The sequence below is a fragment of the Curcuma longa genome, chromosome 9, assembly GCF_044706935.1.
Source record: "Curcuma longa cultivar G26 ecotype Majalengka, Jawa Barat chromosome 9, ITB_CL_G26_1.1, whole genome shotgun sequence".
In the NCBI taxonomy this organism is placed as follows: domain Eukaryota; kingdom Viridiplantae; phylum Streptophyta; class Magnoliopsida; order Zingiberales; family Zingiberaceae; genus Curcuma; species Curcuma longa.
This window is the reverse complement of record NC_133869.1, coordinates 2,087,881-2,112,876: the sequence shown is the minus strand read 5'-3', so window position 1 is coordinate 2,112,876 and position 24,996 is coordinate 2,087,881. Positions and strand designations below refer to the sequence as shown.

Below are 24,996 nucleotides of genomic sequence, written 5' to 3'. Positions count from 1 at the left end.
TTCACTATAGCGAGTGGAGCAAGCAGAAGCAGTAGGAAGACTGTGATCAGGAGATGATAGCCAGCCATAGTGCCTGGGGAGGTTGAGGACTCGGCTAAGGCGGGGAAGACGCAGCCGCTCCGGCCTCAACTGAGCTCTCAAGCAGCGGTGGTAGCATACTGTGCTCTGCCTCTGCAACCACGGAGTCAAGCGACAGCGCGATCTCCGCAACCACTTAAAGCGTGATCTCTGCAAACCTAAGAGCTATTGAGTCTTTAGCAGTGGCAACAGTTGAGCTATGCGCCATATAAAGTAATTTCGAGGAAGAAGAGTCCGTATCCTCCGCTATGCGCCATATAAAGTAATTTCGAGGAAGAAGAGTCCTCCGCTAAAGACCCGGGGCATGCAAAGCTAAATCAAAGCAAGAAGTCGCTTCTGACCTATCGAAGCAAGTCCTTCTTTGCAAATCACGTGGAAGGTCAGATGATAGCCGGTTCACGTTCCAGGATAGGAGCGGATAGGGTCCAATGCAGTCCGACTAAGAGCTTCAGTAATCAAAGTCAGATAAGTCAGATAAGTAAGGTAAGACAGTGCTCATGGGAAGTATGGGATAGGGTAGGGCCAAGAAAGATTCATTCCAGGATAGGAGCGGCAGAGGTGCGGCCCTGGCGGAGAACAATCTGGGAAGAGACGAAGGTCGAGCAATGAATCTCATCTCGATCACGCAGGTCTTGAGAAAAGGGGCGAGATCTCTGCAATCCTTATCCTCGGAAAGTTGCTTCAAACAACAGAAAAAGTAGTCCGCAGCAAAAGGAGTGCTTTTCTTATTGAGTCGGGTAAAAAGCCAGTTCTCCGACATCTAGTGGCTGAAAGATCGCACTTTGACGAAGCCACTACTTTTCTTTTCTTCTTGAGTCGGGTCTTCAGCACTAGTGGTAGGGGTAGGGCAAACGATGCCTGGGGAACAAGAGAAGAAAAGACGAAGTGCGACTGTGGGAGTAAGGTGTTTCACCTATTACAAGAAGCGGGGTTCGGTGACCGAGGCTAAGAATTCCAGCAGATGCGGGTCAGATTCCCAGTGAAAGGTTCGATTCCCCCAGTCGTCAAGTCAAACTAGGGAGGGTGCAATAGATGGCAAAGCTCAGTAGCGGCTCTTTGCTTGTCTTTGCTTGTCTTTCAGACCCTTTCTTCTCGGATCGACCAAGAACTGGTGCGGTACTGTACTATATATAGGATAGGTATTACGTCGCAGGCTCGTTCCTCTCCGAAGCATGCCTACCAGCTCTTCCTCTTCAAGATCAAGAGTTCATGGACCGGATCGACCAGGCAAGTGAAACGTAGTGGAACGCGCCAGAGACTCATAAAGCAACTGCTCACTAGGACCGGACACTAAACGAAAGCGAGGGTGCGACCAGAATTGACTTTTATATTAGCCCCAAAAATCTAGTAAATTCTCAAGAGGGTGAGCCCAGTTGGAGGAGCTCCCTCTATACGGTAAGCGGAGGTAGCGACGCTGAAAGAAGATTCAGAAGGGCGAGGATTATATTATAGGAGTGAGTCAGTCTTCTTCTTCTACGCGAGTTCAAGGGACAAGTGCAGCTACGTGAAAGGGAGCTACACGCGGCGGGATCGAACACTCAACTCAAGCTTTAGAAAGATATAGATGGCGCAATAGAAGAGAGCTCGGCTAGTCAATAGAAGAGAGCTCGGCTAGTCTAGTTGGTTTGCTCATACGATTCATAATCTTTATATAATAGAATAGTTGGTTTCGGGTCTCAGTCTTTGAGGGAGCGTGAATGGTCATACTAGATCAGAGGCTGCGAATGCCCATCCCAGGTAAGCGACTCAACTCAATTAGGCTCTGAAAGAGTAGGGGCGACCAAAGGGAAGAGCGGGTTCACGAACGAAGAAATACACGAGGAGCGGGTGAACGATCTTTGAAAGCCGAGAGCGCTGTGGAACGCTATGGAAGCAACCGGACGAACTCACGAGCCCAGGAGGAGCTGAAAGCCCCGGACAGCACAGGTAGGCTAAGCAAAGTCTATTCTTAAATATAGTAAATTGAGGACTAGAAGTTCCGGAGGAGCAAGCGATAGCGTCGGGGCAGGAGCGAATGCAGTGACGCTATACGGTAAGAGCACAGCAGCTACAATCAAAGCAATCAGAGGATGCTTTCTTATTCTTATTATAATAGAAAGGAAAGGTAAGAGCTACAGAGTTGAGCGAGTTTGCAGAGGAGCTTTGCGAAATCTTTGCAATCCACCTGAGGACGAGAAATGAATGTGATCCGATATGAGTTTGGTCCAGTGCTCTAGTTCTTTATTCATAATGAATGTGATCCGACAGAGAAGTTGCAAATCAAAGCAACGAGAAAGCAGAGCTCTTCGCGATGAAAGGCGTGACGATGAGCTGCGGAGTCCAGTCCCCGCTTTGAAGAAAGAAGCTGGGCTTTGTAGCTGATCTTGCCCCAGCCTAGCGGAAAGACCGGGCCCTTTTTCGGTGCTATGCGAGGAGGGCTCAGTCTCTTCTTGAAGGAAAGGGCCATACTATAATATAAGCACCTTCTCATTAGTTCATTACTGAAATTCTGATGTTGTTTAATTATAGTAAGAGTAGTGGGGCTCGCGGGCGGTAAGAATCAAGGTTGCACTCACGCACTTCATTTGTTCTCAGAAAAGCATCTCAAATCACTTAATTTAAAAAAGGAGTTGCTGTGTTGTCAGTCAACTAATCTCAGAGGTCCGGTACGGCAAGAACTTATTGTTGGGAAGCGAGCGAGTAAACCATTTAGCTAGCGCAAGCAGATTGATCGAATATAACTGTTCAAGGAGTACGAGTGTTTCGGGTAGGCGGATCAGTCGAATCCTTTATCCTTATAATTTTCTTTCATAAGACCGGTCTGAGGAGCGAACTACGTGACGCAGGCCTAGCTGATTGGCCAAGAGCTCGGGAGGGCAGTTCGAAAGGAATGAGGGCATGCGATCTCTGCAATCTCAATTGCTACTTCTTTGCTTGCAATCCGCAGCTGACCTTTTGAAGCAATTCGTCCCAGGTAAGACGACTCTCAATGGTGGTTTAGAGGAACGGCTTTGTTGAGCGGTGCGAGTTTCGCCTATATCTTGCTTGCGAGTGAAATGGTCGGGGATAGTTCTCTGATTGGATTGGAAAGATTCAATTAGCCATGCTTCTCTACATGCTTCTCTAGTTCAATTAGCCATGCTTCTAATATAAGAAAGGAGTTCAAAAGCATAGTGAGGCCTGGCAAAGAAGTGGGACCGGTGAGAGCTACAGTAGTGCTGTGCTCATGGGAGTCGTGGGAAGATAGGCTCACTCAATCCATCGTCTATTTTGGAAACTGTGGCCAGCGAATCTGAGTTTAGCCCTCGTGTGATTATAGGCTCGAGTTTTCTCTGGAGTTGTCGAGGATTTATTATAGTATGGCAAAACCTTTCCTAGGCGACCTTTGGGAGAGAGAAGGTGCGTAGTCTCGCACGCATGCCATGTCGAAGCGGAGGAGAGGCTGAGTTCCGTTCCAATAGTCCCAGGCTGAGATCTACCAGACTCTATACGGGCAACAGTTGAGCGCAGCGAAATCTTTGCAACAACTCAGGCAGCGAACGGGCGAGCATAATAAAGGTGCTATGCCTCATGCCCAGGTCAGCGAAGGGCCAAACTAGTAAGTAGATCTTTCGTAGTTTTGAATAGCGCCCTTACTATAATTTATTTATATTTATTTTAGGTAAATATCTCCTTTCTATTTATTTTAGGCTTAGTCGTAAATAGCCCCAAAGGCTATTTATCTACTCTGCATAGCAGAGGTACTTATATTATAGTAAGGCGGATTAGTTTACGCCTTTGGGGCTATTTATCTCCTTTAGTCGTAAATAGCCCCAAAGGCTATTTATATGCCTCTGCGTAGCAGAGGTACTTATCTTATATTATATACAGTTAGTCTACGCCAAAGGGGCTATTTATCTCCTTTCGTAAATAGCCCCTTTGGCTATAATTGACTTTTATATTAGGCCCCAAAAATCTAGTAAAGGAGATAAATAGCCCCTTTGGCATAGTAAGTAGGGCCTTTGGGGCTATTTATCTCCTTTCTTGCAGGCACGCTGTAATCCGCTGCGACAGCGACGTAAAGCAGAAAGCATCATCTTCAGCCCATGTAGCGGTGCCTGCCATGACATGCCCACGTAGCGGTGAGTTATGGTCGGGTAGTTCAATAGTGATCTTGTCTCGGCTCGCTGACTGATGCGCAACAGAGTCAAGCTACAGAGTTAAGCGGAGCAGCAACAGTTGAGCTATGCACTACGTGGATTGTTGAGCTATAATCGCCAAATATATATACAGGGCCGGGGAATTCTATAATTAAATAGTTCTCTTGTCTCTCTTCTCAGGGAAGTAATCTGTGGGTTTTGGTCGGACCATCATTATTGCCTTTGCTTCTTACGACTCCGAGGTGCATGCTTTCCATGATCTAAAGTAAAGAGGAAGCAGTACTTGATGGAGGGAGAGGTGCGGAGGATTGCAAACGATCTCTGCACGGCTAAGCAGCCTACGATCTCGAGTAGTTCTCTATTCATGCATGATAGAGTAGGTAGGGAAGCCTCTGAAGAGCGACTGATTCAGAGCACATTGTGATACCGTAGACCCGTCAATAGCTTATCGTACTCGGGATCGGGAGCGGATGGTTCAATTCTGGACTTGGACTGCTACTGCGCTATCTGCTGTGCTGGCCTGAGCTCAGGACGGAGGAAGCGTTCTATTCTCTCTTTTCTAGGTCCTCGGAGTCCCTTGCCTAATCATCTTCGGAGCGAGTGAGAGTGAGACTCGGCATCGGTAGTCCAAAGCAATCAATTTACCTATCTATCGAAGCAGCTACGTAGCAGAGTTGAGCTAAGAAGTTAGTTGAGAGTTAAGCTTTGCAATCCACTAAGGGCTCCGTCAAGCTATTGAGTAAGCGACATGAGGACAGCCTCCACCTCTAATGGGTTGTTGATTCAAGAAGTAGGCTCTGAAAGAGCTATCGAAGAGACGGGAGGAAACGTTGACCGGGCAGCTAACGAAGAGAATGGGAATGCATCGTACGTGCCAGGAACAAGCACAGCGTCGTAAAGAGCTATGGCAGAGTCAAGCAGCTTCGTTGAGCGCAGCGTAATCTCTGCATAAACTGCAAACACTCATTAGAATATAACAAACACTCATTAATAAGTATCGGAGCTGGACCAGACCTGCAGGCAGTTATCCATTTCGGGAGCAGGACCTGAACTCGAGTCAGAGGAGCGGCGGGACCGGAGATCCCAGGCAGTCAAACCAAACCCGGGTAAGACTAACTGTCCCCTTGCTAGGCGTGCTCTTCCCTTTGCTAGGCTCAACCGCCTCTCCTTCGAAGGGCTTAGAGGACATAGTTCGATAGGCTTAGGGGGCGGAATTTACTTTATTTTAGGGCCTCTCGTGATAGCTTCCCCCCATAGTGAGATCTTCCCCTTTCCTGCTCGTTCAACTGATCCGCCTGATCTAATCTGCTCTTCTGCTCGCTCAATTGCTCCCACGTCGTTTAACTCGTCCCTCGTTCTTCTTTCTGTCTCCCCGGATAGGAAAACTTATTCTTTTCTCGGTCTCTTCGTGGGCTGGCGGGTGAACCTTGCTCTTCCGGATAGTAGACCAGACTAAGGAGACCTGTCCCAGTCAAGTCATCTCGGTTCATATCGACTGACGTCCTCTCTGCTTCTTAGTCTTCTTGGCTTCTTAGTCTAGGACCCAGAATGCCTTCTATTGAAGAACAGTCGACAGAGACCTACTGCTGATGAGTGAGTGCGAGGCGGAGACCTTGGCATGAATGAGCGAGCCCGGGCTCAATTCATAAGATCAGAGATTGGCTTCGGCTAATCCCACCTGCGTAGGTGTCCCAGCATGTCAACTCATCATGCCAGGGCTAGGGATCATAGAGTCATCCCTGGTCAGTCGAATCATTCTTATCTTATCAAACAAAAGGAGTGCTTTTCTTAAATTTGATTGTAAGAGAGTCGGGGAAGCATGACCATAGAGGGTCAAGGGCGGTTGAAGCAAGTAGAGAACACTTCTTCAAAGTGATATAAGTCGAGCAGTAGAGAACACTTTTCTGAGCCCACTCTGCGGAATGAAGAGGAGGCAAGACTAGACCAGAGGAGAAGGCAGTGCTGAGGTCGGGGAGTAGAGTACAGTACCATGCGACTGCAACTAGTCCGATTCAATGCGGAAGTTAGTTGGTTGATCTATCTCCTTATGGGCAGACGAATCTGCGTGCGGAAGTGAAAGCTAGCCGACTGCTTGCTGATGACGCCCAAATTTGCTTTATCAGAGGATCGGAGGGCTTCGTTGAGCTATGCACGGCTAAGCAATGCAAAACACGGGTGAGGAGCCCCTCGTAGTTGGTTGCTTCCGGAACGCAGACTCTTAGCTTCTTAGCTCAACTCATAAACTCTGCTACTCTGCCCGGTGCGCTCATTCGATTCATTCGACGAGGAGAGTAATGGCTCAACTTCTTAGCTCAACTCTGCTACTCTGCCGCTATTGGATTGGCTCAACCGCTCAACAAAGTGTCTTAGCGTCGCTTGACGGAGCCTCTCACTAAACAATAATGCGCTTACTCGGCCAATTCGCGGCCTAAAATAAATATAAATTCCGCTATCGCGCATTATGTGCTTTTTTTCTAATACTCATCCTGGTAAGAAGGAAAGCAAGTGCTGATTGATGTGGTGCAAGTGAAAAGAAAGAGAGTCCCACATTCACTGAATTATACTAAACATCGCCTTTATGTGTTTTTTTGATGTCGTCTTCTCTTTCACTGAATGGAAGATAGAGTTCTGCTGGAGTGAAGGCTGCGGAACCCTCTACTGGAGAGGACGGTGGAAGATAGAGTTCTGCTGTCTTAGGGCTGGGAAACTAGAGGCCTGGACGGGGAAGGACTAGAAGGCTGGCCATAGGAAGGCTGGTTTGGATTCCGCCAGAGTTGAAGATCGAGTTCTGCGGCTGCAGAAGAGAGCTAGAAGAGCTGAGCGGCTGGTCTTGCTGTGCAATCTCCGGCCCGGCTTCAACATCCCTACACCAAAGGGACGGACAAAGGAGGCAGGGCTGAGGGTAGGTTAAGGTGGCAGTCTGCTGCTTACCGGGCAAACTGACTGGCTGCATGCGCTGGCTTTTGCTTCTTTTTTGGGGTTGCTGGTAAGGAGCATCCAAGGCTTGGAGTTAACTAGCAATGGCAAAGAAGGCTCGGAAAGGGACGTCCACACGTGGTGCTGACGTGGTTCTTTGTCTTGAGGCCGATGCCGGACTCTCTTCAAATGATAGTAGCGGATTTGGAGGGTGGTCTAGGTACTGGTAAAGTAGCTTTGAATGGGAATGAGGGGGCTAACCTTGCTGCAAGGTGTGCTGGATTGAGGGCAGATGCGGCTGGTGGAGGTGACCTGGCCAAATCTGCCTCTGCGGCACTGGATTCGAGTGGAGGGCGTGGCAAGGGAGGATGTGGCAAGGATTGAGATGGAAGCGGGTAGGCAGCACGGATGTTGGAGAGGATGAGGGCCAGAGGGCTGATAGCGCAGGTGGACTTGCTTAGATTCAATGCCCCACACAGCTGAAGGTTCAATCAGTGAGCACCGCAGCACCTATTGAGACGGCAGCGAATGGGCGGGAGCGGAGAAGAGAGAGAAAAGGATGGTCAAGTACGGCAAACTGCTCATCTACAAAAACTTGGTGGGCGACTTGAGCGGATCTCGACACGCTTTCTTACTCCCGCCTAATCGGTTGCTTCATTGGGAGATTTCCGGGCAGGGCTGGGGTGGTCTCAGTGGCCAGGAGATGGTGAGTACAATATCTATACCACATGCACCGCAGTGGGTGGACTCTTTTCCGCTTTGACTCAGGTGAAGATCGAGATCGGGTGCTACAAGGAGGACGACACTTTTCATTTGGGATTCTAAATGCCACGGTGCTTTTTGTATGCTGAGCCGGCAATCATTTCCGGCTTGGGTGCAAATCCATGGACTCTCGCCTGATTGTTGGACCCCGTGGGTCTGAACTCTTCGCCTTCTCTTCTCGCGCTCTAGCTAGCAAGCATGGGTGGAAAATGGAGTTATAAGCGGTATGAAGTGACCTCTTTTTGTGTGAAAAGATTTGGGACGTGTCACCACCGCCCCTATTTATAGTTCTCACTCGGCCCTCTCCCTATGGTCGAGCTATCTGACACGTCGGTATCCCTCGTTCCTCGTCTTTCATTTGATTAGCTTAGTTACCATACCAGTCCCCTAGTCTTTGCGCCCAGGTGAACGCAGCGCAAGAAAGAGCCCGTCCTATTTCCGTATCATTGACACAATATAATTGAAAGAATCAGAATCACAGAAGAGACAATGAAGCCTAGGTCCCTTTATATCGATTCAACAAAAAGAATCAATGCAACGAAGATAGGAGCCTCGTTTGTGGTTCTTTCGGTTCCTAGCCTGAGTTCTTCAGCGCTCCGCATCTTATCTTCACCCCTTCGTTCATTGGCTCGTGATGGCATCGCTGCCTGGATTCGTGCTCTCCTTTTCCCTGATCTGATCTCTGAGGGGGATGTTTTCCTCTTGCTGTACCCATCTTTCACTCCTGCATTCTCTTCTACAATTGCTACATTGACTTTTATATTGGCACTCCTGCATTTTCTTTATTCTCTTCTCTCATCATTATATACCATTCTTAATACCCAAAGGAGATAAATAGCCCCTTTGGCCCTGCATTCATAATATAAGTTCTAATCCGCCTGTATATAATATAAGTACCTCTGCTACAACTTACTAGATTTTTGGGGCCTAATATAAAAGTAAGCCAATAGCCTTTGGGGCTATTTACGACTAATCCGAATCTCCTGCATTTCTCTCCTTACTATAATAAATTCCCAAGGAGATAAATAGCCCCAAAGGCGTAGACTAATCCGCCTTACTATAATATAAGTACCTCTGCTACGCAGAGTAGAGAAATAGCCTTTGGGGCTATTTACGACTAATCTTCTACAGGTACTATAATATAAGTTCGCTATTCAAAACGTAGAAAGATCTACTGTTCAAGTCTCTTTTGAAAGATGTTAGGAAAGAAAAAGTCTAATGATTCACTCTTTCTTCACCCTGCCATATTAACTTTAAAGCGAGCCATCGCGTCATTCTCATTCGCAGCAAGAGTAGTTAATTCCAAGAGTTCAGGCACCAGCAACACAATTAAAGTATCTTGTCCCAACCGAGAACCGAGAAAGTAGTTGCCTTGCCCGGGCAAGAGTCTAAGATGGCAATCGGATAGTCGGCCTTTGGGGCCACAGAGCTGCAGTCGTTCATGGCAAAAAATAGTTATTCAAAACGGAGTATAAATTCCCGTCGTTATCACTCGGCCCTGCCCTTCCATTCACTCTACCATTATCACTCTTGTTTTTCTCCTAATGTTAGCGTTAAAACTAATAGAAGCTTTTGCCCTCTAGAGTTCATCCGAGAAATATATAGTAAGGCCCGGACAAGCATTAGAAGGTATGAGTTCATTCAAAGACGTATGGACAAAAGAATTAAAGGAGAACTCAAGCTGCACCTTTGAGCTGCCAATCAACTCAAAAAGCGGAGGTACGAGCAATTTCATTGCGACGCGTAAGCGTTAGAGTGAATGGCTATTCATAAGCAAGAGACGAGTACAAAACTCATTATAAGGTAGAGCTCTTAGAGTCATACTTAAAGGAAGTTCCTTAGTTAAAGCAAGGAGAGCAGAGAGAGAGGGACGGTAGAGTTCATGGCTATCCGAGGATTATTACCAGTATAGTTGCGTGAATTCCAAGATCTTTCGTCGTTTTGTAGAACGACTGCAGCTGATAAAGAGGGGTTCGCCGGGAACTCATTCATAAGGTCAGGCTCAGACCGATTTTGCCTCTTTATCCGGGGCTGAAGATCTGGCAAAGAACCTCAAAGGCTTAAGATCAGGGGTTCAGGTTAAAAGAACCTCCTTCTCCTTATTGGCTTAGAAAATGAAAGGCTGGATCAAACTCTGGCTCAGACCTATTTGGAAAAGGCTTCTTATCCGGAGAAAACTATTGCTCTTTAGCCTCTTTCTCAGGGGCTCAAGATTTGGGCTGAAGGGTTAAGTCGTTATCACGTCGCCCCTCGGAGTCGCTTCTTCCCGTCACTTTGTTCGGGCCTTGACTTCCTCTCGTACTTATCTGACTGACTCTGCTGAAGACAAAGACTGACGTACTATCTTATCTTGAACTCTTTACTTACAATTGTTGTACTTACTCCTCTGCTTACTAACTACCTATATTTTCTTTGAGTACTTGTGTTTTCTGTATAGTGTTTTATTTTATGTATTTCTCCTTGGCTTGGGAAAGATCTGCCCTTATATATGGTAGTCGAAATATGGAATTTACTATATTTTAGGGCGGCCTCGACCTCGCGCGACTTCTCTCCCTTTATTTAGAGAACCGAGTGAACGCAGAATCCTAAGCGGTCTTTGGTCTTCAGTGAAATGACATGGATCCCTTTAATAAGAAGTAAGCTAGAATCACTCTACCTTTCCCCCCGAGGGGAGACAACTCAACTCAATAGATAGAGTCAGTGTCCTATTGGCTAGGGGTCAGGAACGGTAATAAGGCTAACGTTCGACTAGTAGCTTTCACGTGGCGAATCGGTATGTATGAAGTTTCTGTGATCACTTTACGGCATTCTATAAGCTTTCTTTTTCACCGGACAGAGTGAGAACTGCTCAGCTTGCTTGCTTTCTGGAGAGAGGTTGAAATCCTGGCTAACTAAGAGATAGAGTCGTCCTTTCTCTTCTCTTTCTGACCTTTGTAGATTCGCCCCGCGGATACGGAATGGCTTAAGTCGAACTAGTCCGGTATCGACTTGGATGTGTTAATATAATCATCCTAACCCATTCCCATTTACAAGAGGGTTAGGAGGTATTTCGCTTAGCTCAGAAGGATTCAACAAAGAGCAGTGATACACTTACCCAAAGCAACTTAAGGGATAGTGAGCTTGGACGACACTAGGGAAGAAATTCCAGTTTTTTTCCAAAAGCATGTCGTCGATTTTCTCTCCCTTTCTTTTCTATCAACGAGGTCAGTCCAGAGTGCTTACACTATTGACGAGGGAGTAGGCACCTAATAACAAACTCAACCGGTCTATTCTCTCCGTAAGCAAAGGTATAACTAAAGGGATTTGTATTCCTTCTTAAGCGAGCCAGGTCTCTGCGGGATTGGCCTCATTGGATTTGGTTGACCATGATTTTGGAAATGATCCTTCCAGGAAATTAAAAAATCTGATCGGTCTCGTTCCCTGCGCATTAAATAATAATAACAATGTTCATCCAATAGCAAACCCTATTTTATTTTGAAACCTTCTACTAGATTTAGATTCAAGATTAAGGAACTTATATTATATACAGGCTCCACCAGAATTTGAAGTTGTTCGCTTGAACAGAAGGCGCAGCTTGGTTAGACCCAAGATCGATAAGCTCGAGTCCCTCAGAGAGGGCAAGGCCTGGGGTTTCAACCGGGGTCGCAACTAGGATAGCTTCCTCAACCCGAAGGACCAGGAAGATCGTTAGACCTAAGTTTACACGGGCCTCCATCGTTTAACACAGACCCACGAGCTGCCGTTGCCGGCGAACCAGCTTTACGACCGGCCTCCAATAGCAGGTCAAACTAATCTCTCCGATAGACATGCAAGCTTCTTCGTCTTCAGAATCCTTGCAGTATCTTCCCCCTCCTCACCGATGCTATTTCCTATAGCTGAGACAGATATCCGATACCTGATGGAGCGAGCTAACCTATCAGCTAGGCAGTCCAGTTCTTGCTGGTATTGGCCCTTTCTTCGGAGATGGGATGAGGGACTGGAGCGGGCCCTAATTAATATAGTAAATTTCTTCCTTTCCAAAACAGGTCTCTGTCTTCGAGATGAGACTGGGCAGGCGCATTTGGCATCTCCTAGCAGCGGGAATGACTCCTCAATTTGGGCATCCACTCAAATTCAAGCCGTGGCAGCTGTTCCAACTAATCCCTACTTTTTGCGGTCTCTCCTACGATAACTAGAAAGAGCTACTTCTTCGAGCTGGGTGGGGGTCGAGCCCCTTCCTATATCTATGTCTGGAAGACAATCCCCACCACTTCAGGAGGGGAAGGTTCGATCAAAGGGTTCATCAGTGGATAATGAAGAAAGTACTGAACAGGGCATGGGAGGCTTCCATCGATGGCGTATAGAATAACATAGGGTAGAGTGAAAGGTTGCTTGCAAGACAATTGCAATAAGCCGCTTAACTGATTTAGTTTAGGAGAATATCCAGGATATTTAATATCTGGGACTGAGAGTGCCAGGCTGCGACCCATCTTTGCAAAGCAAGAGCGAGGCCAAGAAGCAGCAAAGCAGCACTCGTACACTAGAAGGATGGGGCATGGTGGATCGCAACCATGCTACAGCGGAATCACCGGGAGATTTGTAAACAACCGTCGCACCTCTCATCGGTCTTGACTTTAGGAGTATAGCTCTCCGAATCAGCAATAATTTGCCTTCGTCGGCTTACTATTCAAAAAACCTCTTCCTTGCAAGCAAGATCGTCATCATAGATAGACCCCTCGATATCAACTAACCTCTTGTTCTCCTGGCTCAACGAAATGAGCTTGTGCGTCGAATCTCCGGACTCGAAAGAACGATGTCCCGTGTCCAAACACACACTTTACTTCAAGACCTGGGAAAAATCCTTCTTACTGTCCTCAGCCCCCCTAACCCGACGACTGCCCCACTTTGGTGTTCACGTGGCATTGTAAACAACCTCTTGCAAGCAACCTGGTTATGTCATACCCATATCAAAAAGGTAACAAGGTTTTTGAACCCCCACTTACTATATATTGGGCGTTAGCTATAGCGACTTTTGGCAAAGAAGCCATCGAGCTGAGAGAGATCCTCTCTGCTCTTCCGCAAACTGAATATGCTCGTGTCGCGCCTCCACTGTCTACCTCTCCTCATTATCTTCCTTAACAAGAAGCATTTTTGCTGTGCACTCTATCACGTAGTGCCCCATCTGCCCGCACCTAAGACACGCACCCCAGCTTTCACTTATTGTTCTTGGAAGAGCTCCCTGATGCTGCTTTTGCCTTCCCCTTCCTTTTTTGGATCTTTCGTCATTCTCCGCCTCCAGAAATAGATAGTCCAGAACCGGTCATACCTCTAACCGAGGTTTGAATACTTGCTTCCTAGTAGCTCTATTCCCTAGCTTCAAGGATAAAAACCTGCAACAATACGAGAATAATATGTTCATCATTCTCGCGCCGCATCCGCTCTTCTTCTTTGAGCTTCCCTCGCTTCTGCTTCGGTGAATGTTCTCGATGCCGTACTCGTACTTTTCCAACTATAGAATAGTTGTAGAGGGCCTTAGTCCGATAGAGGATAGGGTTGTGAACCTATACCACTCTCCAAGGAAAGAAAGCGCAGTAGAATAGAGCGGCTCCGCTTGTCGAATGGGGTTTGATCCCCAGACCCCGAAGAGTTGAAGGCGCCAGCATTGCAATCCTTTATCTCTCAATCAAGGGAGGAAGCTTTCTCTCATATTTTATCGGGATATCAATCCAAACCAAAAAGAAGGCTCGAAGTCTCATCTCATACCACACTTGAAAGCAAAAGATAGAGTTCACTCATCGGCTTACCGAGAGCAGTGGATTCTATTCTATCACCAGGCTGATAACGACTTTCTTTCCTCTGCCCCAAAATGTCAAAGACGAAAGGGCGAGTCTTTCTAGCGCTGGGAACCTACAATGGACTATATCTTCCGATAAATCCTTCTTTAGAGATGCTTTTACCTAGTGCGCTAAGGTGAATGCCATGTTGGGTTAGATATCAAGATGCGAATCAATGATAGTTATCAGGCCCAAGCAGCAAATCCTGCTTTTCTTCCCGGGTGATTGGACGAGACATCGAAATGTGACAAAGTTTATCACACACCGTCTTTTTGTTCATCAATGGGACATGAATATGCAACCTCTTCTTCGTCAACAAGATCAGTGCGGCTCCTACTTATCGTAAAAGAGTCTTACTACCAAATTAATTTATCCCAATTCTATTTTTATGAAAGAAAGAGTTCAACCATGCCATGAATGATGGTTTCACATCAAGGTGCGGTGCGGTCTAGCTACAGCTACGTATCGGTGATGCTACGACGAGTACGCCGGTGGGTCAGGTGGTTGAAGGGGGCGGACTTACGACTGAACTCTTCTTGGGAGACCTTACGACTGCTACAGATAGCTCTCAACACTATCTGGCTATCTCTCAAGAGTGAAACTCAATCCCCTCACTACATGCCTGTGAACCAGAGCTAATGATTATAGATCCTCTACCGTAGTAGAATTCACACCAACTTACTCTAGACAAAAAGTTGATAACGATTTGGCGATTTGAATCCATATATGACTTGATTCTATCAATTCCGGAACCCTCCCAAAAGAGATTCCACTTGAGCTATTCTCGTTCTAACGACAGAAGTCAAGCATTCCCCTTAAGGCGGGAAAACACCTTAATCATTTAACTGGGTATGAGAACTCCTCCCAACTAGTAGAAATTCATCCAAGAACGGATTCTTCAACATGTTGTTGATTTGATAAGATCTGCTGCTGATTTCAATAGTAAAGTAAACGGCTACTGACTATTGGAGTAAAGGAAGAGAGTTACGTGACTCCCGACTTAAGAGAGCTCCTGACCCAATTTCCAAGGTAGAATCGCTTTCATCATAGATATAGAGGCATTCTAAGAAGAAAGATTGCTTGAGTTGAATCACTATCTTTTTTCTTTTCAAGAAGTAGAAGATCCACGCGGAAATGGATTTGTTCAATTCCATCCGGCCGGGTTAGAGAAGAATAGAATAATGGAACCTGGGATTAGTAGTTGACTCCATTCCGGGGTTAGCTTTGGAGATGTTGAAGGAAGAAAGTGATGCTATTACAGCTGTTCTCGGAAGAGAAGTAGAACTACAAGATTCTTTTTCCCGGCAAAGTACTAAGAAAAGCAACGCGAGCCTAATATAAAAGTAAATTCTGAGCGAAAATGGAATGATCATCCATGGAGCCAATGTAAAGCCGAGTGCGTTCATTTGGCGCTGTTTAAAATGAAGATCTCGAGTTAGGCGCTTGAGATACGACTTTATCTAAGACCTGTATGGTCTCGGTCTTTCCTTTTATTTGACTCTAGCTCTTGCTCGCGCATTTGGTACTTATGGAGGGACTTGCTTTGCTTGCTTCCTCCCCCTGTGAGAACCGCCTACCGTTTGCGTTGATTTCACGTGCCCTAAAGAAAAAGTATAATGGGAAGATCTGTTCAAATAATAATTTTTTGGTCACGTCGCTGTCGCAGCAACAGGTCGTGAATGGCTATCGGCCATTCACTCTACCATTCGGCCCTTACTATATATTTGGCGTAAATTACAGGAGTCGTCGGCCCTTACTATATGGTAGGGCCGCCATACTATAATAAATTCCCGATATATTAGGGCCGCCTGTATATAATATAAGTTCCCAATATATGGCCCTAAAATGAATATAAAGAAATTATAGCTCTGTTGGTGAAGGAGATAAATAGCCCCTTTGGCCCTGCATTCATAATATAAGTTCTAATCCGCCTGTATATAATATAAGTACCTCTGCTACCCCTGATTAGTCGTAAATAGCCTTTGGGGCTATTTACGACTAATCTTCTATAATAAATTCCCGATATATCCCTAAAAATCAAGTAAATTCCGCCATACTATAATATAAGTTCAAATATATAGTAAGGGCCGCCATACTATAATAAATTCCCAAAGGAGATAAATAGCCCCAAAGGCGTAGACTAATCCGCCTGTATATAATATAAGTTCCTCTGCTACCCCTGTATATATATTGGGCAGATAAATAGCCTTTGGGGCTATTTACGAAAGGAGATAAATAGCCCCTTTGGCGTAAACTAATCCGTCTTACTATAATATAAAGACCTCAGCTATGCTGAGTAGAAGAAATAGCCAAAGGGGCTATTTACGACTAATCCGAATTTCCCTAAAATCAATCTAAATATATAGTTAAGTTCTGTATATAATATAAGTTCCCGATATATCCCTAAAATCAAGTCAACATATAGTTAAGTTCTGTATATAATATAAGTTCAAATATATATACAGGGCCGACGACTATCCGACGTACTTATATTTTTGGCCCGAAGAGTAGTGAAGTCGGTGCCCCCAATATATATACAGGGCCTTTCTTTCCGAACCCCCGAATTGCAGCTGAGCTATAAAGGGCATTTTTCTCTGTGACGAGGTACGAGAGGGGCCCACCTGCGAGCGGCTGATCGGTTGTAGCGAGGCGGTGGGACGAGTAGCTTCCAACACGAGAGGGGCCCACCTGCGAGCGGCTGATCGGTTGTAGCGAGGCGGTGTCTCATACGTGAAGGGTTCAAAACGTCGTTTTCTATAAGCAGACTTTGAGACTATACGAACAAGAACTAGATCACACCCGGCACAAGGAGCGAGACAAGCACCAATGGCACTTTCCTGATTGGAAGTGGAAGAATGGAAGGAAGTTCAAGCACACCTTCAGACGAGACCTTCTCCTAGGCACGAGGCAACTGGACTCTCTTTGATGACCTATTCTACGCATGAACTCTGACTCCCGCTTGAAGAGGCAGTAGGAGATAGATCCATTCCTTCCACTTCGTTAAGATTTGGTCTTTTTGTCTGGCAGAAGTTTATGAACACAGTTCGAATACAAGAGAAGCAACTATACCGGCAGGAACAATGGGATATCTTGCACCTGAGTATGTTTATTCGGGTATTCCCACCGAGAAGACAGATGTTTACAGCTTTGGTGTGGTAGTGTTAGAGGTGGCAACGGGGAGAAGGCCTAAGCATAAACCTCTTCAAGCTTGCCTTCCCGAAGTCTCCGTACAAGCTTTAGTTCTTTCTTTTCTTTGTTCCTTGGGATGTCTTGCCCTAGGGAATATCCTTTATTAGTTAGATTGATCCTATCCTATCTGCTTCTTAGCTTAGTTAGCTTAGTCGAAAGCTAGAGATTGATTGCCTTTCACTCGAAGTAAAGCAAGTTTCCTCGGTCAAGCTTATCCCCCTTTCCCGCATTAAAGAAATGAATAGACGAGGGGTAAGTAGCTTAGCTGGTAAAGAGGTAGACGGAGAGGACTGAGTTTAGGGTTCTTCCCCGGGCATTGGGCACCATCTGAGTGATTCATTCCTCAGCTGGGGGGGAGTAACGACCCCCCGAGCACGTTGAGCGCAGAGCAATCTGTGTTTGCGTGTCTTTGTTCAAGAGCACATTCATCGGTTGATGACGAAAGTCACAATAAGGTGAATACAACTCGAATCTGGACTCCGACTTTTGCAGACGGAAGATAGAGATCTAGTGTTCCTAGACGCCTTCCCTTGTACTGACAAGTTCCGGTACATCAAGGAGAGTGATCCCTAGGGCCGGATAAGTAAACAGATATGTGTAGGGCGCTGATGTTAAAGGGTGGTCCCGCATAAGGGCAGCATAAAATAAATCATGACAGCCTTATTTGGTAATTTTGTTGAAAATCTGCCTCAGGTTTCTTGGCGCCGTGTGTTTGAACACACGGGGCATCTACGGCGGTTCCTGATAAGGATCTCCGTAGCTGTTACGGGTCATCTTACACTGGAAGGAGCGATTTGCTCTCTGGTTGTAGCGCGAAGAGTTACTGCACTGATACGTAAGTCAGGCTTATTATTCGCTTCACTTTACTTGAAGCAGTGTGCTGTGCATTTGCAACAGTACTATGCTGATTCGGAGGTGATAGTAGGGAAGTCTGCTGTCAATGTAAGTCTTAGTAGGGCAGGGATACCAACGATTATTCCAAAACACCATCGTTTTATCATTATGAAAAGAGGTGATAGAGGAAAGAATTTGGTCCGCTTGTACCTCTCGCGGTTTAGTCTCTGTAGGATAGTTCCTCTCGCCAAGCGGGTAAGCAAGGCGACGTTCGAAAGTATTTCAGAGTTTCCACCGAGTATAGCGGGTGTACGCGAATTGTGTGGGCAAATGAAAGAGAGTTTTAAAACCATACAAGAGCTATACATGCCTTGGATTTCTACGATCCCTATGTTTAAGGGGATATCGTGGAAACCGACCTGGAAGAGTGTTCCAAACGATGATAGACAGTTTTGGCGAAAGCCTAAACCCGTCCCTAACATATTTTCGTCATTGAAATATGAGACGGCTAGTTTCGTTTATCGGACTAGGATTTTCATCCGTTTGGAGTCTCTGCATCCCGGAATGTTGTGGTCTCATAGGGTGTTATATCCCTTAGACTATAGTTATAACAGAAGGGTATGTTGGGAAAGCCTAAGCTTTTTCCTTAATTGGGTAGAGCCTTTCTATAGAAAAGACGTTCGGTGTCTCTTCTCAGGCTTTCACATGGTCGCCTTGCCAGTACCCTTTCGGGAGCCGCGTCGTCTGTTCGCCATAGGAAACTATGTGCTGCAGCGATTGCTTTATCCTGTACATAACTGGGCAATGCAGGTCTTATCCCGCATTCCCACTGACGGAACGTTCAATCATGAACGTCCGATCCATCGTCTTCGCCGCTATAACCCTTCTCTCATTCTATCTATAGATTTGAAGGCGGCAACGGATAGATGGCCACTTGAGATCATATCAGCGGTTTTCACCATGATATTTGGTCGTTCGGTGGCGTTATGTGTTGTTGATGGGTGCCTTAGATTGAACTTCTTTCAAGTGTCTAGACCCTTAGTTAAAAGATCTACACTTGTTGCGTTCACTACAGGTCAACCCCTCGGATATTACGGCTCTTGGGCACTCTTCAGTATTTCACACCATTATCTGGTGTGGTTTGCTGCGCTGCTAGTTTATCCTAGGAGTAAGGTACCATTTCGAAAGTATGCTCTTCTCGGCGACGATATTGTAATCGCCGCCATACTAATATAAGTTTCGGTGGCTGAAAAATAGAAGGCTCTGCTCGACATCATGGATGTCCAGACTTCAGTTGATAAATCGATTATTTTGAACCAGAAAGATCAGAGGCTCACTTATATGCTTAAGGAGAAGACTATGATTGAGCTCTTACCTCACCGGAGTCTGAAACCATCACGAAGACCCACCATAAAAGATAGCAGTTCCAGCAGGGCAAGGGGAAGTAGCTCTCTTGTTTTGCTGCTGTCGGTGTGTCAAGATCTCTTCTTTCCGAGACTTGTGGGGCGAGCTCCAGTTGGTCAGATTCTTGTGTCCTTAGCACTCTAGCGAGTGGCCCCTCTTGTCCTGGAATCTGGAGTCATCAGTCCAGTCCCGGTGAGTCATAGCAGTGCTTCAATTTCCTTTGGTAGCTTACCAGGTCGATTGGATGTAATAGTTCTTCGCTGTCTTGCCTGGCCGGTCACTGATGATGGGCACTTATGGATGCTTCCTCAAGCCGCCTCCCTAGATTCAAGCCCCAATCTCTCCTTCTTTTAAGCGCCGGGTCCTCAAGAGATTCGAGAAAAGGTGCTCACGTAGATTGAGAACTAAGCCGGAATCCCACTTTGAAGTCTGGCGCGGCCTCGACCCGCTGAGGCATGCAGACTCCTCCGGTCTCTTTACACAAGCAAGCGACCATTCACCACTCTTCCTATTCAGACTGACTTGAATGTTAGGCCTAAAGAATCTTTCTCGCTAGCGTACATTAAAAGAGGGGGTATTAGCTTTTTTGATAATGTGTTCTTTCCCTTCATTGCCCTTCTTTTGGACCCTCTTTTGATGGGGTGCCATAGGTCTGGTAGTTCTTTATAGAGACCCCTTCCTTTCATGGGGCCCGGATCGCTACACCGAACACTGAACGAAGAGATCCTACTTTTGCAACCAACTAACTAGATTGGATTATAACGGTCTTTTCCACACGTGCTCCGTCTGATAGAAAGAGGAGCGGCTGACCCTCGCGCCAAAGATAGATCCCAAAGATAGCTTACGCTCGTCTGGACTGAATCATTCAGTTTCTTTTGCTGAGTGTAGTTCAGACTTTCCGTCCTTGGTCAGAATCTCCTCTCGCAGATCCAAGGCCAAGGCCCTTATCCGAAGAATATCTGATTGAGGTGGTCAAATAACAGAGTGAAAGTGAAGAAGATTCCCTGAAAGTCGAAGATAGATCCCGCCCTCGCCCGAACGATTGAGGCTGTCTGCTCACTAGCCTCTTTCTTGGGAAAGGTGGCCGGATCCTCGGTCTATATTTAAATAAAAAGAATCCAGCAGCGACTGGGTTTGAGAAAGAAAGATCTGCGCCTTCCACTTGATCTTCTTTATTCAGTAAGTGTTGTAGCCAGTAGAGTAGTAGTCAGTACGTAAAGGAAGAAAGAGTAGAAAGGACCTTTCTATCTATCTCGCTACTTTTTCGATTATTCGCTACTTGTCTTGTGGACTTCTCTCAATCAGCACCTGAAGAAGGAGAGAACTAGAGCACGTACTAAGAAAGAACTCGTCTCTAGAGTAAATAGGCGATTGGTCTCAATTCGGGACGGGAGGAAGAACTGAAGCGCAAATCAGGTTCCATGAAGTTAGCTTCCCAAACCTTTTCTTTCCAGTGTAAATAAAATCCTACCCATGAAGCACTTAGAGGTGGATACCGCTATCAAGGACCTAGGGGCGATAGTGAGTAGTCGAATGGATTCATTTGCAGTCAGTAGTCTGAACACTCACTCCGTCGCATTCACTACTCTAGTCCTCTTTTCATTCCCTCGACTTACCAGGGTTGACTCATAAGTGATCATTCCCGGATCAACACTTCTGAGATAAGGGTAGAGTGTGACTTAAGAAGACCTTCCGGTGCTTTTTCTCAAGCCGATAAGGGGAGCAAGAATGAGATCGGAGCGGGTTCCTTCTTCTCATAAAGCTATTTTAAAAAGCGATAGGTTCGAACAGAGAAAGTGTCTTGGGAAGATATGGCTAAGTAAGAAGAGAGGGAGTTGCTAACCCTCCACTCAACCACAGAGGCTGTAGACAGTTGCTAGACTGATTTCTCAAATAAGCCTTGAAACTAGGGTAGGGATCGTATGACTACTAGCTAAAGGAAGGGCTCTCGGAATGAATTGATGCTTAGATAGATAGAGGCCCGCGTCATTCTAGGTCCCATTCGATCGAATGCTCTAAGTCTGAAGACATTACAATTAAAAGGCAAGTCAGAAGAAAGAAGATCTCATAGATTCGAAAAGTAAGATCTCACAGATTCAAGAGGGTTAGCCTAGCCTCTTTTGATCTCACAATCAAGATTACATAATATGAGTATAGTCGTCCTTCCTTTTTCCTCTTTCCTTCGATCTTGCAGTTAGACCTGCCCAGTCTCAAATAAGCCTGTCGAGTACTAGCAGGAGTTATAATTCTTTCTTTAGCAGATGGATTTGTATGTAATATGACCGATCCACTCCCTTTGGTAAGCGCTTCGATAAGTTCTTTACTTTAAGAGGAAGACTACTCACTGAAAGAAGAATAGTAGCTCGCCATACATATAAGTTCTGCAGATAGATCCATGCTACTAAGAAACTTCCCCCTCCTATAGTGAATTGGGTCGGCTCACTCAGAGTCCATAGTCTGATTCCAACCAGTTATTCAGTTGCTTTGCCTCCACCTCTATGTTGGGAGTGAAATAGGTAGGATAGTGAACAGTTCGGTTCGATCCTATTTTGAGACCCATTCTACTTGAGAACAGTTCTCCCCTATTGTACTACTTTTTTAGATAGATGATCCTTCCTGCGCTTCACTTCTCATATGGCGCCATGGCTAAACCTATTTTTTTATACATTTTCTTTCCTGTTCTTTATTTGAGCGAGAAAGTCAGGCCTCCTCTCCCCATCCTTCTAGTCTACGAATTGCCTTTCACTCGGGGGTTCGAGGTCATTCCACCGGAAGCGCCTAAGTGCTTTATTCGACGAAACACAACATCCTTAGAATTAGACAAGAAGTAGAGGTAGCCAGAGAGGTCTGAGTTGAGTTCAAACTAGAGGAATTCACGTACGCATTTGGCACAGAAGTGTCATTGAGGAATTCACGTACGCATTTGGCACAGAAGTGTCATTAATAAAGAGGTGACCCGTAGAGTTTATTAAGAAAGAAGTGGCTCCGAAGCAATAGGGCGGACCGACCAGCCATTCGTTCATTAAGCATTGGAGAGCAGAGCAGCGTTCGAAAGCGGAGTACTGGGAAGCGCTTCGCAACTGAATGATACTGCGAGCTGTTCATATCTTCATTGCGTGGAGTGGTCATGGATCCGCTAGGCATGAGCACAAAGTGTTCTGTGCATGGGATGGGACGAGCGAGACCGGACGGCATGCGAGAGAAAGAGCTGACCGGCAAAGATAGATCAGAGTGAGAGATCACGCATCACTGATCGACCAGTCCTAGTCACGAAGCAAAGAAAGTCAGGCCTGGACGGATCTCCAGAAGCTAGCTTCGTCTGGCTCGATCGGGAGAAGCGCTCTCACGAATCCCTGGGAAGCAAGAATCAGAGTGAACCAGACTAGACAAGTAAGTGAGGTGCTCCTCGGGACGGTTATAAGAGTTCAAGTCAGAGTCCGGCCCTGCTAAGCGAAGTAGATTCAAGATGGTCAGCTCACTCGAGTGACTAAGAGATTCATGATCCCCCCCCCTAATTAATATAGTAAATCGCGGAGATGATGGCTTAGAGTCAAGGAATGAATCCCCCACGTCCCAGCTCAAGAGAAAGAAAAGAGAGAGATCGATCATCTGCATCGTACGTGCCAGGCTTAAGAGAGTAGTAGCTATAGAAGCACTCAAAGCTCGGGCCTAGTCGAGTTGGGGCTTGAGCGGCTTCTAAGAGCTTTGCGAAATCAAAGCAAACAACTGAAGAGAGCTCGGGCATCTGAACCCTTTTCTTAAAGAAGAAATTTGCCTTAGGGTGTAAGCTCGCCATACATATAAGTTCTAAGGAGCCAAAAAATATAGTAAAGGAGATAAATAGCCCCAAAGGCCCTGCATTCATAATATAAGTTCTAATCCGCCTGTATATAATATAAGTACCTCTGCTACCCCTGTATATATATTGGGCAGATAAATAGCCTTTGGGGCTATTTACGAAAGGAGATAAATAGCCCCAAAGGCCCTACTTACTATAATTAAGTTCTAATCCGCCTGTATATAATATAAGTACCTCTGCTACGCAGAGTAGAGAAATAGCCTTTGGGGCTATTTACGACTAAAGGAGAGAAATAGCCCCAAAGGCGTAGACTAACTGTATATAATATAAGATAAGTACCTCTGCTACGCAGAGGCATATAAATAGCCAAAGGGGCTATTTACGAAAGGAGATAAATAGCCCCTTTGGCGTAGACTAATCCGCCTTACTATAATATAAGTTCCTCTGCTATGCAGAGTAGAGAAATAGCCTTTGGGGCTATTTACGACTAAAGGAGATAAATAGCCCCAAAGGCGTAGACTAATCCGCCTTACTATAATATAAGTTCCTCTGCTATGCAGAGTAGAGAAATAGCCTTTGGGGCTATTTATCTTCTTGGGGCTATTTATCTCCTTGAGGCATATAAATAGCCTTTGGGGCTATTTACGAAAGGAGATAAATAGCCCCTTTGGCGTAGACTAATCCGCCTTTGGGGCTATTTATCTTCTCGGGGCTATTTATCTCCTTAGCCAAAGGGGCTATTTACGACTAAAGGAGAGAAATTGCCCCAAGAAGATAAATAGCCCCTTTGGCGTAGACTAATCAGCCTGTATATAATATAAGATAAGTACCTCGGCTACGCAGAGGCATATAAATAGCCAAAGGGGCTATTTACGACTAAGTAGACTAACTGTATATAATATAAGATAAGTACCTCTGCTACGCAGAGGCATATAAATAGCCTTTGGGGCTATTTACGACTAAGCCTAAAATAAATATAAAGGAGATATTTACCTAAAATCAATATAAAGGAGATATTTACCTAAAATCAATATAAAGGAGATATTTACCTAAAATCAATATAAATTGAGAGTTTTGATCTTTGTATTGATCTTTGTATGTTTCTTTGTGTTGTTAGCCGAGCGTATTTTCATTTTTTGCGACGTCTCAGAGGAGGTCTAGGAAACCTGAGTTATTTGACTTGGGTCCACTAGACTAGATCGGAACATAAAGCCCTATCCTTGGCTACCGCTTGCTTGCTCACTGCCCTTGCTGCAGCTAGCTTTCTGGCTACTGGACTACTTGCTTGCGGTTTCAACCTTCTTGGCTATGCTACTTTGCTACCGGTCCTACCGACTACATTCGCATCTAGTGCTGTGGCTTGGAAGCAAGCTACCTTGACCATCTTCCTCAGTTCTAAATAATCTACTGATTAAAGGCAGTAGTCGCGGACTGCTCCACATTCAGCCACGCCAGAGTGACTTCCGAAGCGCTACGGACGGGACGAAGCAGCCAATAGCAGGTTATTCAGAGCCAGCCCAGCAATTGGAAAAGGCTCAATTCTTCCATAACATAAGGGGGCGGGGTTGCGCGCGAGCCGAGTGACGTAGGTGCACAAGAGTACTTCGCGCCACAACCATCTCTTTTTTATAGGTTCTATGGACCGATGCCTGCTGCTTCATCTGGTAGAAAAGATTCATAGATATGCCTGTAATTAGAAGGAAGAACCGCCATAAAAATCTTCCTCGTGTATCGTCTGTAGCAGAACTATGAACGGGAGCTAGCAATCCGGACCGTATTGAAAAGGTTCCTGAGACACAGCATGAAAGAGTCAAAATATTAAGAAGCGAGGTCAAAGAATGAAGAAGGGGTAGAATTACTGAATGAATACGAGCTGTGGCTAATACCCGAGGCATAAAAGACGCATTTTCTACGGGATCCCGAAACCACCAGCCACCCCGACCTAATGAATGATGAGCCCACCAACTTCCTGGCGAGATGCCTACGGTTAAAAAGAACCGACATGTCAAGATCCAAATGAGAATTGGTTCCTGGTCCTGGTCAGAGACCACTGTGTTCGCGCCGGCGATCCAACAAAGAGGCG

The 24,996-nt window shown here is 45.8% G+C and overlaps 2 protein-coding genes across 2 annotated transcripts in view; one reads left to right on the top strand and one right to left on the bottom strand.

Moving 5' to 3' along the window:
• Positions 1 to 18,415: 18,415 nt before the first annotated feature.
• On the top strand, positions 18,416 to 19,258 carry LOC141835068 (putative mitochondrial protein AtMg01110). The gene is given in 1 exon segment (XM_074722494.1): positions 18,416 to 19,258. A coding segment is annotated over 1 exon segment (843 nt).
• A 5,035-nt stretch (positions 19,259 to 24,293) lies between these two features.
• Positions 24,294 to 24,996, bottom strand: part of LOC141835225 (cytochrome c biogenesis CcmF N-terminal-like mitochondrial protein 2) — an 867-nt gene continuing 164 nt past the window's right edge. Inside the window, 3 exon segments of the mRNA XM_074722654.1 lie at positions 24,294 to 24,820; positions 24,822 to 24,855; positions 24,962 to 24,996. The exon segment at positions 24,962 to 24,996 is cut by the window's right edge and continues 164 nt beyond it. Of these exon segments, the coding sequence (XP_074578755.1) occupies positions 24,449 to 24,820; positions 24,822 to 24,855; positions 24,962 to 24,996 (441 nt within the window). The 3' untranslated portion in view covers positions 24,294 to 24,448.